The sequence below is a fragment of the Hyla sarda genome, chromosome 13 (assembly GCF_029499605.1).
Source record: "Hyla sarda isolate aHylSar1 chromosome 13, aHylSar1.hap1, whole genome shotgun sequence".
Taxonomy (NCBI): Eukaryota; Metazoa; Chordata; class Amphibia; order Anura; family Hylidae; genus Hyla; species Hyla sarda.
This window is the reverse complement of record NC_079201.1, coordinates 18,910,553-18,926,331: the sequence shown is the minus strand read 5'-3', so window position 1 is coordinate 18,926,331 and position 15,779 is coordinate 18,910,553. Positions and strand designations below refer to the sequence as shown.

Here is a 15,779-nt window from a genome sequence, read left to right as displayed (position 1 = left end):
GTAATAGTGTGTAGGGGATGAATGTGTATGCAGTGATAGTGTGTAGGGGATGAATGTGTATGCAGTGATAGTGTGTAGGGGATGAATGTGTATGTAGTGATAGTGTGTAGGAGATGAATGTGTATGTAGCGATAGTATGTAGGGGATGAATGTGTATGTAGGGATAGTGTGTAGGGGATGAATGTGTATGTATTTTGTGTGTGTGATTTGTGTACTGTGATTTAGTGTGTGCATTTTGTGTAACAATAAATATACTATAAGGGCACGTTCCCATTTGGCGTATACGCAGAATATTTCATGCTGTGCAAAATCTGCAGCATCAGCGGGAAATACGCTGCGTAACCCTCGCTCACCATACACACAACGCTTTCTGGCGGCAGCCCTATGTGTGCAGTGAGTTTTGGAGGTGGAGCCCTGCCTCCAAAACTCACTGCGCACATAGGGCTGCCGCCAGAAAGCCTTGTGTGTATGGTGAGCGAGGGATACGCAGCGTATTTCCCACTGATGTTGCAGATTTTGGGCAGCGTGAAATACTCTGGGACGTCTTGGTCTTCATCCGTTCTGGTCTTCTTCCTTCGTCCTTCTTCGCTTGGTGTTTTCTTCCCCAGCACACGGCTGCAGATCGGTGTTACAGACGGAGCAGGCGGGAGGGATCCACCATGGGCCTCTCGGGATGTTCTCTCCAGGATCCCTCCGGTACCAGCGTATGGCCCAGCCGTGATGTTCCTGCCGCTCTCTCTTCCATGCCCAGTGCTCGGGGTCTTGTGCCATGATCTAGAATTAAACACAATAGAAATTGTTATAATAAACACAGACTTTCATTCCTAGTGAATAGTTTATATTTTATGTCACTGACCCGATCACAGGTGTCTCTGGTCACCCAAGCGTTAAATCTCATCCGGAGGAGCAGCAGGTTCCGCAGGTGAAGCATCCAGGTCTTCATCGCCGTCCACATCGGTCCGAGGGCCCAGGGGTAGATCTCGCGTCTAAACATCTCGTCCTCTTCAAACTGGTTGGCAAGAAACCTAAAAGGAAGAAAATGATACAACATATCACAAGAGGAAGAAGAACCAAGGGCTGATATCATTGGTAGTAATGGTACAATATAGAGTGCCTGGTATATAGATGTATTTATATAGATGTGTATATAGATGTACTTATTGTCAGGATCCGGATACTGTGAGGATACTGGTGGTGGATCCTCTGTGTCAGTGGGGTGATGACGTGGGCCGTACCAGTGGAACGGAGTCTAAGGGGTTACTGGTTTTCACCAGAGCCCGCCGCAAAGCGGGATGGACTTGCAGCGGCAGGTAACCCCCAGGTCGTTTCACCCGATAGCGACTCAACCCCAACTGACGGCTGAGACAGGCGCGGTACAAGGGATTAGGCAAGAGCAAGGTCGGACGTAGCAGAAGGTCAGGGCAGGCAGCAAGGATCGTAGTCAGGGGCAACGGCAGAGGGTCTGGAACACTGGCTTGGGACATACAAGGAAACGCTTTCACTGGCACAAGGCAACAAGATCCGGCAATGCTGGGAATGGGAAGTGAGGTTAAATAGAGAGGGCACAGGTGTGAGCACTAATTGGGCCAGGCGCCAATCAGTGGCGCACTGGCCCTTTAAATCGCAGAGAGCCGCGTGTGCGCGCCCTAGGGAGCGGGGCCGCGCGTGCCGGGACTGAGCCGTCGGGGAACAGGACGGGTGAGGAGACCGGAATGCACGCGGGTCGCATCCCCGCCGGTAACATTAATGCAGCGCTCCCGGTCAGCGGGTCTGCCCGGGGCGCTGCAAGAAGGTGAACACCGCGAGCGCTCCGGGGAAGAGCAGGGACCCGGAGCGCTCGGCGTAACAGTACCCCCCCCCCTTGGGTCTCCCCTCTTTTTGGAACCCAAAAACTTGCGAATGAGCTCCTTGTCGAGGATATTATCCTCGGGTTCCCAAGACCTCTCTTCGGGGCCACAATTCTCCCATTCTACGAAAATAAAAATTCTTGCCTCTGACCATTTTGGACGCAAGGATTTCCTTAGCAGCAAAGAAATCGGAGGAGCCAGAGACAGGAGCTGGAGCGACAACCTTGGGAGAGAAGCAGAAGAACAAGAGGTTTGAGAAGAGAAACATGAAAAGAGTTAGGAATACGGAGAGAAGGGGGAAGAAGAAGTTTGTAGGAGACAGGATTGATTTGACTCTTGATTTTAAAAGGTCCAAGATAACGTGGTCCCAGCTTATAACTGGGAACACGGAAGCGGATATACTTGGCAGAGAGCCACACTTTGTCCCCAGGAGCGACGACAGGAGGAGTTCTTCTCTTTTTATCGGCATGTCTCTTCATACGAGACGAGGCCAGTAGGAGCGACTCTTGAGTCTCCTTCCAGATAACGGAGAAGTCCTGAGTTACTTCATCTAGGGCAGGAACTCCAGAAGAAGTAGAAATGAGGAGGGGGGGCAGAGGGTGAAGCTTGCCACGGGGCAGAGTGTTACCAGGAAGGGGGCTATGAGGAGGCAAGATCTCTGCTTGCTTTTTGCTGAAAATATCAGAAAAATCCTGGTAAGCCTTGGGAGGGACCGGTAAGGGTGGAACCTCAGAAGTTAGACAAGTGGGAGCAGGTGTGAGGCATCATTTGTGACAAGAAGGACCCCAATTTTTGATCTCCCCAGTGGTCCAGTCAAGGGTGGGAGAATGACGTTGGAGCCATGGCAGACCGAGGAGGACTTCAGAGGTGCAGTTGGGCAGAACAAAAAATTCTATTTTTTCGTGATGCAGTCCAATGCTCATAAGCAGGGGTTCTGTGCGGTAACGCACAGTGCAGTCCAATTTTTCTCCGTTAACAGAAGAAATGTAGAGCGGCTTGACGAGATGGGTTACTGGGATGCTGAACCTATTAACAAAAGAGGCCAAAATAAAATTTCCTGCAGAACCAGAGTCCAAGAAGGCCACAGCTGAGAAGGAGGAGATGGCAGAAGGAGAAATCCGCACAGGCACAGTAAGACGTGGAGAAGCAGAATTCACACCAAGGGACGCCACTCCCACGTGAACAGGGTGCGTGCGTGCGTTTCCCAGACGCGGGGGACGAATAGGGCAGTCCACTAGGAAATGTTCGGTACTAGCGCAGTACAGGCATAAATTTTTATCTCTGCGACGAGACCTCTCTTCATGGGTCAGGCGAGACCGATCCACTTGCATATCCTCCTCGGCGGGAGGCACAGGGCTAGATTGCAAAGGATTCTGGGAGAGAGGTGCCCAGAGATCAAGGTCCTTTTCCTGGCGGAGCTCCTGGTGTCTTTCAGAAAAAAGCATGTTGATGCGGGTGGCCAAATGGATAAGTTCAGACAGTTTAGCAGGAATATCTTGTGCGGCCAGTACATCTTTGATGTTGCTGGATAAGCCTTTCTTGAAGGTCGCGCAGAGGGCCTCATTGTTCCAGGCTAGCTCTGAGGCGAGGGTACAAAACTGGATGGCGTATTCGCCTACGGAAGAACTTCCTTGGACTAGGTTCAGCAAAGCAGACTCGGCAGAGGAGGCCCGGGCTGGCTCCTCGAAGACACTACGGATTTCAGCGAAAAAGGCCTGGACAGTGGCTGTGGCAGGATCATTGCGGTCCCAGAGCGGTGTGGCCCATGACAAGGCCTTTCCAGACAGAAGACTAACTACGAAAGCCACCTTAGACTGTTCTGTGGGAAATTGGTCCGACAACATCTCCAAGTGTAGGGAACATTGAGACAGGAAACCACGGCAGAGTTTAGAGTCCCCATCAAATTTGTCCGGCAGGGACAAGCGGAGGCTAGGAGCGGCCACTCGCTGTGGAGGAGGTGCAGGAGCTGGGGAGGAGATGGTTGCTGTAGCTGTGGCAGAAGTTGCTGTAGCATGGCGGTCAACTGCGACAGCTGCTGTCCTTGTTGGGCGATCTGTTGGGATTGCTGGGCGACCACCGTGGATAGGTCAGCTAGACTTGGCAGCGGCACCTCAGCGGGATCCATGGCCGGATCTACTGTCAGGATCCGGATACTGTGAGGATACTGGTGGTGGATCCTCTGTGTCAGTGGGGTGATGACGTGGGCCGTACCAGGGGAACGGAGTCTAATTGGTTACTGGTTTTCACCAGAGCCCGCCGCAAAGCGGGATGGACTTGCAGCGGCAGGTAACCCCCAGGTCGTTCCACCCGATAGCGACTCAACCCCAACTGACGGCTGAGACAGGCGCGGTACAAGGGATTAGGCAAGAGCAAGGTCGGACGTCGCAGAAGGTCAGGGCAAGCAGCAAGGATCGTAGTCAGGGGCAACGGCAGAGGGTCTGGAACACTGGCTTGGGACATACAAGGAAACGCTTTCACTGGCACAATGGCAACAAGATCCGGCAATGCTGGGAAGGGGAAGTGAGGTTAAATAGAGAGGGCACAGGTGTGAGCACTAATTGGGCCAGGCGCCAATCAGTGGCGCACTGGCATTTTAAATCGCAGAGAGCCGGCGCGCGCGCGCCCTAGGGAGCGGGGCCGCACGCGCCGGGACTGAGTCGTCGGGGAACAGGACGGTTGAGGAGACCGGGATGCGAGCCGCGAGCGGGCGCATCCCGCTACGCGGGTCGCATCCCCACCGGTAACATTAATGCAGTGCTCCCGGTCAGCGGGTCTGACCGGGGCGCTGCAAGAAGGTGAACGCCGCAAGCGCTCCGGGGAGGAGCAGGGACCCGGAGCGCTCGGTGTAACACTTATATATGTGTGTATATATATATATATATATATATATATGTGTATATATATATATATATATATATATGTATTTATATAGATGTGCATATATATATATGTATTTATGTATTTATATAGATGTGTATATATATGTGGTGTCCTGGTACCGTATTGCATACCGAACCTTGTATGGTGGTCCCCAAAGTCAGAGTAACTACGCTCAGGTAGGGTTCCCCAGGTGGGACAGCCGCCTCTGCTCTATTCTAATTCTGTGATGTTTATATGTACATATTTAATAATAATGTGTATATTTAATATAATGTATAGTATGCTTACCTTGTTTGCGTCGCAGGACCTTCGGTTATGTGACCATGTTAATTCCTCTATGGTATGTTGGAGGACCTTTGGAGGTCCCTGGGTTATGAGTCCCCATAATTCTATGTGAAGGTGATTGGACCAATTAGCTCTAGTCCAGCCCCTGCCCATATAAGGGAGCTGTAGCCAATTATCGCTCTCTTGAGTTGCTGCTCTCGTGGATGCCGGACTAGCAGGACGGATCTGCGCAACTTTCAAAGACACGCTAGACCAGAAAACCTACCGGCCTCAGCCTAAACTTAACCGTGAGTTCTAAACTAATCCCCGCTAAAGCTAGCGTGACTACTGGACCGCAACTAAATCCCCTAAATCCAGTGGAACAACGCGTATCAGTCTAAGGACTCTAAAACGCTTAGGGTCCCAACCACTGTCAATCTCCGAGAAACTTTTCATGTATAGAGACTGTTCCTGTTATGAAGCTTGCATAAAATCTTCAGTAAAAGTTCCAACAGTTTCCAGTAAACTCTCCGGTTGTGGACATTCAATTATTCTCTACCTCCCTATCGCTCTTGGGAAGGGTGGCGGTAGGACAAGCATTACTGAGGAGCCCCCACCCTGGCGTCACGAATAGAAAGGGTTAATCAGACACCCTTTAGCAACCACACAGCTACACTCCCTACACCCAACTCCCCCAGGCTATCACATAGCTATGTATTTATGTATTTATATAGATGTGTGTATATATATGTATTTATGTATTTATATAGATGTGTGTGTATATAAATGCAATAACATTACTATAAACTCACAGCGCTGGAAAGAAGTAGGTGTTATATTCCTCCGTACGCAGATTGGCTCTTCGGAAGTAGATGAAGACCATGGCCAGGAGATACTAGAGGGATGAGAAGAGTTAGAGGCTGGTAATACATTTCTTCTCTAAATACATTCTATTATACAGTACCTGTGTGTCTCCAGTATATCCCTGTATTTACTACTATCTGTACAACATCTATTCTTTCCCTTTATATACTACCTTGTCCGCGATCTTATAGCAGCTGTCCCTGCCTAGAAATAGCTGGATGTGTCCATCGTCTACAAAAATAACAGAAATATCATTATTTTTATCTATTCAATCAATATCTTCTATACTATCTATAACAATTCTACATATAGATACATGTGTGTATAAAGTCACTGACACATTATACACTATATTCTATACTATCTATAACAATTCTACATATAGATACATGTGTGTATACAGTCACTGACACATTATACACTATATTCTATACTATCTATAACAATTCTACATATAGATACATGTGTGTATACAGTCACTGACACATTATACACTAGATTCTATACTATCTATAACAATTCTACATATAGATACATGTGTGTATACAGTCACTGACACATTATACACTATATTCTATACTATACATTGTACAGAAGCTCCAGAGCAGGAGAGAGAAGGTTCTGTAGAGGGAACAGTATCTTTCCTGAAGAACATGGACCTCAGTATTAGGACTATGATAATACCGATCTTTATTTATGATTTATGTGTCGGTTTCATAGGGCCAAGACAGGGGGTTGGCTGAGTAGGCACCTGCCTAGGGAACCACCATCTTCCTAGCCTGGCAGGGGGGCAGAACTGCTGGAGATCTCTAGAATTATGGGTCTAGGGCACTTTCCCTGGTTGCAGGTTGGGAGAGGTGCAGGACATCTGCCCACTGTCTCCGGCTCAGACACACACAGGGTTAACGTCTCTTATTGTGTGTGCACCAGGGGACGTCCATGTTGGTATGGCAGCAAAGAGAAGGTAAATATGTATTTTTTAATATTTATTTAATTACATATGTATTTAATTTTTGGGGATGACAGGGACATTTGGGGTAACTACCTACCTCCTGGAGGGCACCTGTCTACACTGGGAACAGCTATCTACCTCTAGGAGGAATCTATCTACACTGGAGGCAACTATCTACCTCCTGGAGGGCACCTGTCTACACTGGGAACAGCTATCCACCTCTGGGGGGGAATCTATCTACACTGGAGGCAACTACCTACCTCCTGGAGGGCACCTGTCTACATTGGGAACAGCTATCTACCTCTGAGGGGGAATCTATGTACACTGGAGGCAACTACCTACCTCCTGGAGGGCACCTGTCTACACTGTGGGGCAACTGTCTACCTCCTGGAGGGCACCTGTCTACACTGTGGGGCAACTGCCTACCTCCTGGAGGGCACCTGACTACACTGTGGGGCAACTGAGTGTCTACCTCTGGCGGAAACCTATCTACACTGGAAACTACTATCTACCTCCTGGAGGGCACCAATCTACACTGGGAACAGCTATCTATCCCTTGGCAGAATCTATCTACACTGGGGGCAACTATCTACCTCCTAGGGGGCACCTGTAAGGGGATAAGAACACTTTATTTTATCATGTGATAAAATATTATACTTTTTGTCATTGAAAGAAAAATGTATTGTTACCCAGGAGTCTGTAAAAAGCGGTGCGTTCCTCCGGCTGTAGGATGGCGTCATCGGTGGTTTCCCTCCGGTTGTCGTCCGTCTGCTCCCTCTTCTTCTTGGGCTCGCAGTCCGTCTTCTCCTCCTTCGGCTGGTCGTCCGTCTTCTCCTCCTTCGGCTGGTCGTCCGTCTTCTCCTCCTTCGGCTGGTCGTCCGTCTTCTCCTCCTTCGGCTGGTCGTCCGTCTTCTCCTCCTTCGGCTGGTCGTCCGTCTTCTCCTCCTTCGGCTGGTCGTCCGTCTTCTCCTCCTTCGGCTGGTCGTCCGTCTCCTCCTCCTTCGGCTGGTCGTCCGTCTTCTCCGGCTCCTCCTGGGTGGCAGATGCTGAACTGTGATAGAAGAGATAACATCTATAGTATTGGGCCTCATGCCCCCGACCAAATAATGGGCCGTCCCGGTTATAAGGAGCCATAATATGACACCATGGAAGTCTATGAGACCATATGGTACAACATTATATTCTCGTTATATCAAGCCACGCCGATAGTCGGGCTCCTGCTGGAGCGACTAGAAGCGGAGGAACCTCTTCTAGTAGATTAACCCTTCATATACTTCAGTCAAATCATGACAGCTGCATGTGAGGAGTCCCAAGCTGATCGCTGTCAGTCCCTTTGTAGGGCTCGTAAAATTTTTTTTTTAAATTTCAAATTAAATAAAATCACATCATCTTTTTCTGCATAAAACATAACAAATAAATTCAAATAAACATATTGAGTAACGCCATATCCATAATGACCAAAACACTAAAATAATTGAATTATTCATCCTACACGTTAAACGCTGTAAAAAGATTTAAATAAAAAAAAAAAAAGCACGCCATGCCCCCTCCATGCATGTCTATGGGAAGGGGGCGTAACGGCCGTCACACCCCCTCCCATAGACATGCTTGGAGGGGGCATGGCGTGACATCACGACCACTGTTGCCAGAACCTGGTGTTCGTTTAGAACGCGGTGTGCTGTGCGGAGGTCACGGGAGTCCCAGTAATAGGGGATAAGATGCCTAGTGGCGGACGGAGTACCCCTATACGTATTGCTGCATGCAGAATTGTCCGAACTATTAAAGTACAATAGTAACGAAACCGTGCATAAATGTTATAAAATACCAGAATTGATGATTTTTGGTCACTTCCTGTACCAGAAAAAAATATATAAAAAGCGATCATTTACCATTGAAGGGGCAGTTATCATATATATTAAAGAGATTTTCCAGCGTTTTCTGGGACATTTACATTTATGGTCGATCCACTGCTGTCAAATCTTAGTTCCATTAAATTGAATGGGGGCTGTGCTGCAGTGTCCTGGTACCAGCATTTCAGAATGACCCGAAATCTCTGCTCTATGTCCCGTCATTGGAGGAGATTTATCAGAACCTGTGTAGTGGTGCAGTTGCCCATAGCAACCAATCAGATTTTGTCTTTCATTTTTAAAAAGAAGCACTCTGGTTGCTATGGGCAACTGCCCCACTTTTCCTCTGCCATGGGGGAGATTGATCAAAACCTGTCCAGAGGAAAAGCTGCTGAGTTCCCCATAACAACCAATCAGATTGATTCTTTCATTTTTGAAAAGGCCTCTGCAAAATGAAAGAAGCGATCTGATTGGTTGCTATGGGCAACTCAGCAGCTTTTCCTCTGTGCAGGTTCTGATAAATCTCCCCCGATGGCTCTGACTAACAGCTGTAGTGCAGGGTGCGGTGCCTGGTGTTGGTCCAACGACACCTTAATAGCCAGTCCTGAGGATGGAGCATAAATGTGAAAGTCCCAGAAAACTTAATCTAAATTCCTCTGGTGGTATAATTCATATAGCTGCCCCACTATAATAACATTAGGGGCAGTTATCACATATAACATTAGGGGGGCAGTTATCACATATAACATTAGGGGGCAGTTATCATATATAACATTAGGGGGGCAGTTATCATATATAACATTAGGGGGCAGTTATCATATATAACATTAGGGGGGCAGTTATGACATATAACATTAGGGGGGCAGTTATCACATATAACATTAGGGGGTGCAGTTATCACATATAACATTAGGGGGGGCAGTTATCACATATAACATTAGGGGGCAGTTATCACATATAACATTAAGGGGGCAGTTATCACATAACATCAGGGGGCAGTTATCACATATAACATTAGGGGACAGTTATCACATATAACATTAGGGGGGCAGTTATCACATATAACATTAGGGGGTGCAGTTATCACATATAACATTAGGGGGGCAGTTATCACATATAACATTAGGGGGGCAGTTATCACATACAACATTAGGGGCAGTTATCACATATAACATTAGGGGGGCAGTTATCCCATAACATCAGGGGGCAGGTATCACATATAACATTAGGGGACAGTTATCACATATAACATTAGGGGGCAGTTATTACATATAACATTAGGGGGGCAGTTATCCCATAACATCAGGGGGCAGGTATCACATATAACATTAGGGGACAGTTATCACATATAACATTAGGGGGTGCAGTTATCACATACAACATTAGGGGGGGGCAGTTATCACATATAACATTAGGGGGCAGTTATCACATATAACATTAGGGGGGCAGTTATCACATAACATCAGGGGACAGTTATCACATATAACATTAGGGGGGCAGTTATCACATACAACATTAGGGGACAGTAATCACATATAACATTAGGGGGGCAGTTATCACATATAACATTAGGGGGCAGTTATCATATATAACATTAGGGGGCAGTTATCACATATAACATTAGGGGGCAGTTATCACATATAACATTAGGGGGGCAGTTATCACATAACATCAGAGGGCAGTTATCACATATAACATTAGGGGGGCAGTTATCACATATAACATTAGGGGGGGCAGTTATCACATATAACATTAGGGGGCAGTTATCACATATAACATTAGGGGGGCAGTTATCACATATAACATTAGGGGGGGCAGTTATCACATATAACATTAGGGGCAGTTATCACATATAACATTAGGGGGGCAGTTATCACATATAACATTAGGGGGCAGTTATCACATATAACATTAGGGGGGGCAGTTATCACATATAACATTAGGGGCAATTAGCATATACACTAGTAGCAGTTATACATGGAGGCTCAGTAGTGTGGTTGCACTGCACATGACAGGTTATGGGAAATGCTCAGTGCAAACGTTAGAAAAGAAAAAAAAACATCATAGACAGTACTGGGGGAGATTTATCAAAATGTTTGGCTGAGAATAGTGTTGCAGTTGCCCGTAGCAACCAATCAGATTTAAAAAGGCCTCTGAAAAAGGGGGGGGGGAGAAGCTGATTGGTTGCTATAGCAACTGGTCAACATTTTCTCTACATTATTGATAAATCTCTCCCCTAGTGAATGGCAGAATAACTACTCTTAGTATTTGTAGACTGTCTGTAAATGTACCCCTATAAAATGGTGAAGTGATGTGTCCTCTTATACTTACCACTCCTCCTCATAAAGGGCTGTCAGTTCTCTCTTCCTCTTCCTCATGGTGTCGCCTCTTCTTTTCTTCTCTTCCTCGCCGCCTCCGCCTCTCCTCCTCCTCCTCGCCTCTCCTCCTCTCCTCCGCCGCCTCCTCCTCCTCTCCTCCTACTCGCCTCTCCTCCTCCTCGCCTCTCCGCCGCCTCCTCCTCCTCTCCTCCTCCTCGCCTCCCCTCCGCCTCCTACTCGCCTCTCGTCGTCTCCTCCTCCTCCTCTCCTCAAAATCTGTAGAAATTGATTGGGGTCACTGTCCAAAAAGTCACTTCTCAGAGAAATAAGGAGCCGGTCTCAACTCTAGAAGAGCAATCGCAGACTGGCACCAACTGTCATTTTCTGTTGTTGTTTATCTGTAAAACCCTGCGATCCTATTGGTTGATGGCTCTGGCTATTGGTTGGCAGTTGGAAATTTAAAGGAACAGTACACTCTAATGATATTATAGTGCAGTACAACATGTTACATGGGCCTGCGCTCCGATTACATCGTCCCAATGAACTGACGTTTCAAAAACAGCAACATTGGAAGCCAAAGCTAAAAAAGACATAAAAACCTCAACATAAAAGTCATGATAAAAATGTGATATGTGATGTGTCATCCTGAGCATTCAATGTATCTATTATAAAGGACACGAGATGAATGAGATTCATTATTTCATAGGAAAATAAACTAGAAGTAGCTCTTAGGATGGGAAAATCTATATAATGTAGTTTTACCCATTCCCACTATAGGTCGTATGGGGATGTCCTGGGAAGGAGTAACCAGTATCGGAGCGGGATTGTGATGACATCCCACTCCATACCATGGGGGGAATCTTCTGCCTTGGGCCAGATAATATCCCTATTATGCCTATGAACCCTTTAGATCGTGAAATCAAAGTTGACTGTGGGACCTAAAGCCGTTCACAGCATTGAACTTTGTTAGCGATCCAGTGTTGGCATGTTATAGGCCTCTATGGGAACAAAAAAAAGTGTAGTGCAGCACCCCAGTTAAAATCAGTCCCTGGAGCATGATTACCGGCGACCACGGGGCAAGCGGTGTGTGACGTCACGCCTCCGCCCCCGTGTGACGTCACGCTCCGCCCCTCAATGCAAGCCTATGGGAGGGGGCGTGACAGCTATCACGCCCCCTCCCATAGGCTTGCTTTGAGGGGCAGAGCCAGGGTGGAGGCATGGTAGAGCCAGGAACATCAGATGGAAGATGGCAACAATAGCTAGGATGGCCACGAGTACCAGCATATGGAGTGAAGGTAACCCAGTGGCTGTGAATAGGTAGAATGCCGGCGGACAGAGACTTCCGGAATTACCGTAAGACACATAGTTATTGATATAGGACTCAGCAACTAAGCAGGCCCAAGTTACTCAAAGATAAGGGACTGTGTAGTTTAACAGGGGCACATGTTGCAGGCACAAAAAAAAGAGGATTTTTCACGACGTACTTTGTTGAATCAAATGCAAGTTAAACATGTGGAATTTGCATCAGGAACTCGGCTGTCATGGAGAACATAAAGTTTTATGATAGATGCTCCAAAAATATATGATGTCATCAGACTCACCAGAGCAAGATGCTCACCAAAAATGACATCTTCTATCTATGAAGCCAAAACCTGTGAAAGAGTTTTCAAGGAAATTATAAATTTTGAATATACTGGGAAACCAAACTATATTTTCATCATATATTTTCACAAGACAAGGAAAATGTAAGCAATAATATTAACCCCATTAGGGTTAAAACCATTTGTTAACCCCTTAAGGACCAGGCCAATTTCCACTGTAGGACCAGAGCGTTTTTTGCACATCTGACCACTGTCACTTTAAGCATTAATAACTCTGGGATGCTTTTACCTTTCATACTAATTCCGAGATTGTTTTTTCGTGACATATTCTACTTTATGTTAGTGGTAAAATTTTGTCGATACTTGCATCGTTTCTTGGTGAAAATTTCCAAAATTTTATGAAAAAATTGAAAATTTTGCATTTTTCTAACTTTGAAGCTCTCTGCTTGTAAGGAAAATAGACATTCCAAATAAATTATATTTTGATTCACAAATACAATATGTCTTCTTTATGTTTGCATCATAAAGTTGACATGTTTTTACTTTTAGAAGACACCAGAGGGCTTCAAAGTATAGCAGCAATTTTCCAATTTTCACAAAATTTTCAAAATCTGATTTTTTCATGGACCAATTCAGGTTTGAAGTGGATTTGAAGGGTCTTCCTATTAGAAATACCACACAAATGACCCCATTATAAAAACTGCATCCCTCAAAGTATTCAAAATGACATTCAGTAAGTGTGTTAACCCTTTAGGTGTTTCACAGGAATAACAGCAAAATAAAGGAGAAAATTCAAAATCTTCATTTTATACACTCGCATGTTCTTGTAGACCCAGTTTTTGAATTTTTACAAGAGGTAAAAGGAGACAAATCCTCTTAAAATGTGTAACCCAATTTCTCTCGAGTAAGGAAATACCTCATATGTGTATGTCAAGTGTTCGGCGGGCGCTGTAGAGGGCTCAGAAGGGAAGGAGCGACAATGGGATTTTGGAGAGTGAGTTTTTCTGAAATTGTTTTTGGGGGGCACTTCACATTTAGGAAGCCCCTATGGTGCCAGAACATCAGAAAACCCCCACATGGCATACCATTTTGGAAACTACACCCCTCAAGGCACGTAACAAGGGGTCCAGTGAGCCTTAACACCCCACAGGTGTTTGGTGACTTTTCGTTCAAGTCGGATGTGTAAATTTAAAAAAATATTTTTTCACTAAAGTGCAGTTTTTCCCCCCAAATTTACCATTTTTATAAAGGGTAATGCTCAGAAGAGGATAAGCACCATTGAGCTTTTGGAAAGGGAATTTGTTTGGAATGGAAGTCAGGGGCCATGTGCATTTACAAAGCCCCCCCGTGGTGCCAGAACAGTGGACCCCCCACATGTAACCCCATTTTGGAAACTACACCCCTCACAGAATTTAATAAGGGGTGCAGTGAGTATTTACACCCCACTGGCATTTGACAGATCTTTGGAACAGTGGGCTGAGCAAATGCAAAATTACACTTTTCATTTTCACGGACTACTGTTCCAGAAAACTATCAGACACCTGTGGGGCGTAAATGCTCACTGCACCCCTTAATACATTACATGAGGGGTGTAGTTTCCAAAATGGGGTCACATGTGGGAGGGGTCCATTGTTCTGGCACCATGAGGGCTTTGTAAACACACATGGCCTTCAATTCTGGACAAATTTTCTCTCCAAAATCCCTGTGGCGCTCCTTTCTCTTCTGAGCATTGTAGTGCACCCACAGAGCACTTTATATCCACATATGGGGTATTTCCATACTTCCCTTGTGAAAATGGAAAATTTTGGGTAACACCAGCATTTTAGTGAAATTTTTTCTTTTTTCATTTTCCCATCCAACGAAAATTCATCAAACACCTGTGGGATGTTAAGGCTCACTATATCCCTTGTTAAATTCCATGAGGGATGTAGTTTCCAAAACGGGGTCATGTGGGTATTTATTTTTTTGTGTTTGTGTTAAAACCGCTGTAAAAATCAGCATACCCCTGTGCAAATCACCAATTTAGGCCTCAAATGTACATAGTGCGCTCTCACTCCTGAGCCTTGTTGTGCGCCTGCAGAGCATTTTACGCCAACATATGGAGTATTTCTGTACATATGGGGCAATACCAGCTTGTTAGTGTAAAATATATATTTTTTTTTACTCTAACATGCTGGTGTGGACCCCAACTTTTCCTTTTCATAAGGGGTAAAAGGAGAAAAAGCCCCTCAAAATTTGTAAAGCAATTGCTCCCGAGTGCGGAAATAGCCCATATGTGGCCCTAAACTGTTGTCTTGAAATACGACTGGGCCCTGAAGTGAGAGAGCGCCATGTGCATTTGAGGCCTAAATTAGGGATTTGCATAGGGGTGGACTCTGATGCAAGCCTTACAATTGGCTCCACTATCAATAATATTCTACGCCAGTAATTCCCAAACAGGGTGCCTCCAGCTGTTGCTAAACTCCCAGCATGCCTGGACAGTCAGTGGCTGTACAGAAATGCTGGGAGTTGTTGTTTTGCAACAGCTGGAGGCTCTGTTTTGGAAACACTGCTGTACGATACATTTTTCCTTTTTATTGGGGGGGAAGGGGGGGACAGTGTAAGGGGTGTATATGTAGTGTTTTACCCTTTATTATGTGTTAGTGTAGTGTAGCGTAGTGTTTTTAGGGTACATTCACATGGGCGGGGCTGCTAGGAGTTTGAGCTGCAGCGAAAAAATTTGACACAGCTCAAACTTGAAGCAGGAAACTCACTGTAAAATCCCGCCCTTGTGAATGTACCCTGTAAATTCACATGGGGGGGGAAAACCTCCAGCTGTTGCAAAACTAAAACTCCCAACATGCAATGACAGACCGACAGACATCATGTACTGATCGCCGAAGGGCATGCTGGGAGTTGTAGTTATGCAACAGCTGGGGGCACACAACTACAACTCCCAGCATGCCGAGACAGACTTTTGCTGTTTGTGCATGCTGGGAGTTGTAGTTTTGCAAGATTTTGAGGGCCACGGTTTAGAGGCCACCGCACAACTGTCTAGGCATGCTGGGAGTTGTAGTTTTGCAACATCTGGAGGGCTACAGTTTAGAGACCACTGCATAGTGGTCTCCAAACTGTCACCCTGCAGATGTTGCTAGGCAACTGCACGCCGCGCAAGCTGGAGGATCGCCGAGTAAGGATCTCCACCTAACTACCGTGGGTGGGCAGAG

At 46.2% G+C, this 15,779-nt stretch overlaps 1 protein-coding gene across 3 annotated transcripts; it reads right to left on the bottom strand.

The window, feature by feature from the left end:
- Positions 1 to 531: 531 nt before the first annotated feature.
- On the bottom strand, positions 532 to 11,102 carry LOC130297310 (speedy protein 1-B-like). 3 transcript variants are annotated; one of them, XM_056549637.1, is made up of 6 exons: positions 10,986 to 11,096; positions 7,497 to 7,858; positions 6,028 to 6,086; positions 5,804 to 5,886; positions 857 to 1,025; positions 532 to 774 (listed from the first exon to the last, which is right to left on the bottom strand). In XM_056549637.1, the coding sequence occupies exons 1-6, from the start codon at positions 11,030 to 11,032 to the stop codon at positions 553 to 555; spliced, it is 942 nt and encodes a 313-aa protein (XP_056405612.1). In that variant the 5' UTR covers positions 11,033 to 11,096; the 3' UTR covers positions 532 to 552. The 3 variants fall into 3 exon arrangements, with proteins under 3 accessions (XP_056405612.1, XP_056405614.1, XP_056405613.1); XM_056549639.1 differs by lacking the exon at positions 6,028 to 6,086 and having other exon boundaries at positions 10,986 to 11,102; XM_056549638.1 differs by lacking the exons at positions 6,028 to 6,086; positions 10,986 to 11,096 and adding an exon at positions 8,697 to 9,018.
- Positions 11,103 to 15,779: the final 4,677 nt, after the last annotated feature.

What these genes read in the sequence shown, in the direction of transcription:
- LOC130297310 (XM_056549637.1), bottom strand. Translation starts at nt 11,032, where the DNA reads ATGAGGAAGAGGAAGAGAGAACTGACAGCCCTTTATGAGGAGGAGTG. An exon ending in GCTATAAGATCGCGGACAAG is followed by an intron (nt 5,887 to 6,027) that starts GTAGTATATAAA and finishes TCATCCCTCTAG; the next exon opens with TATCTCCTGGCCATGGTCTT. An exon ending in ACCTACTTCTTTCCAGCGCT is followed by an intron (nt 1,026 to 5,803) that starts GTGAGTTTATAG and finishes TCTTCCTTTTAG; the next exon opens with GTTTCTTGCCAACCAGTTTG.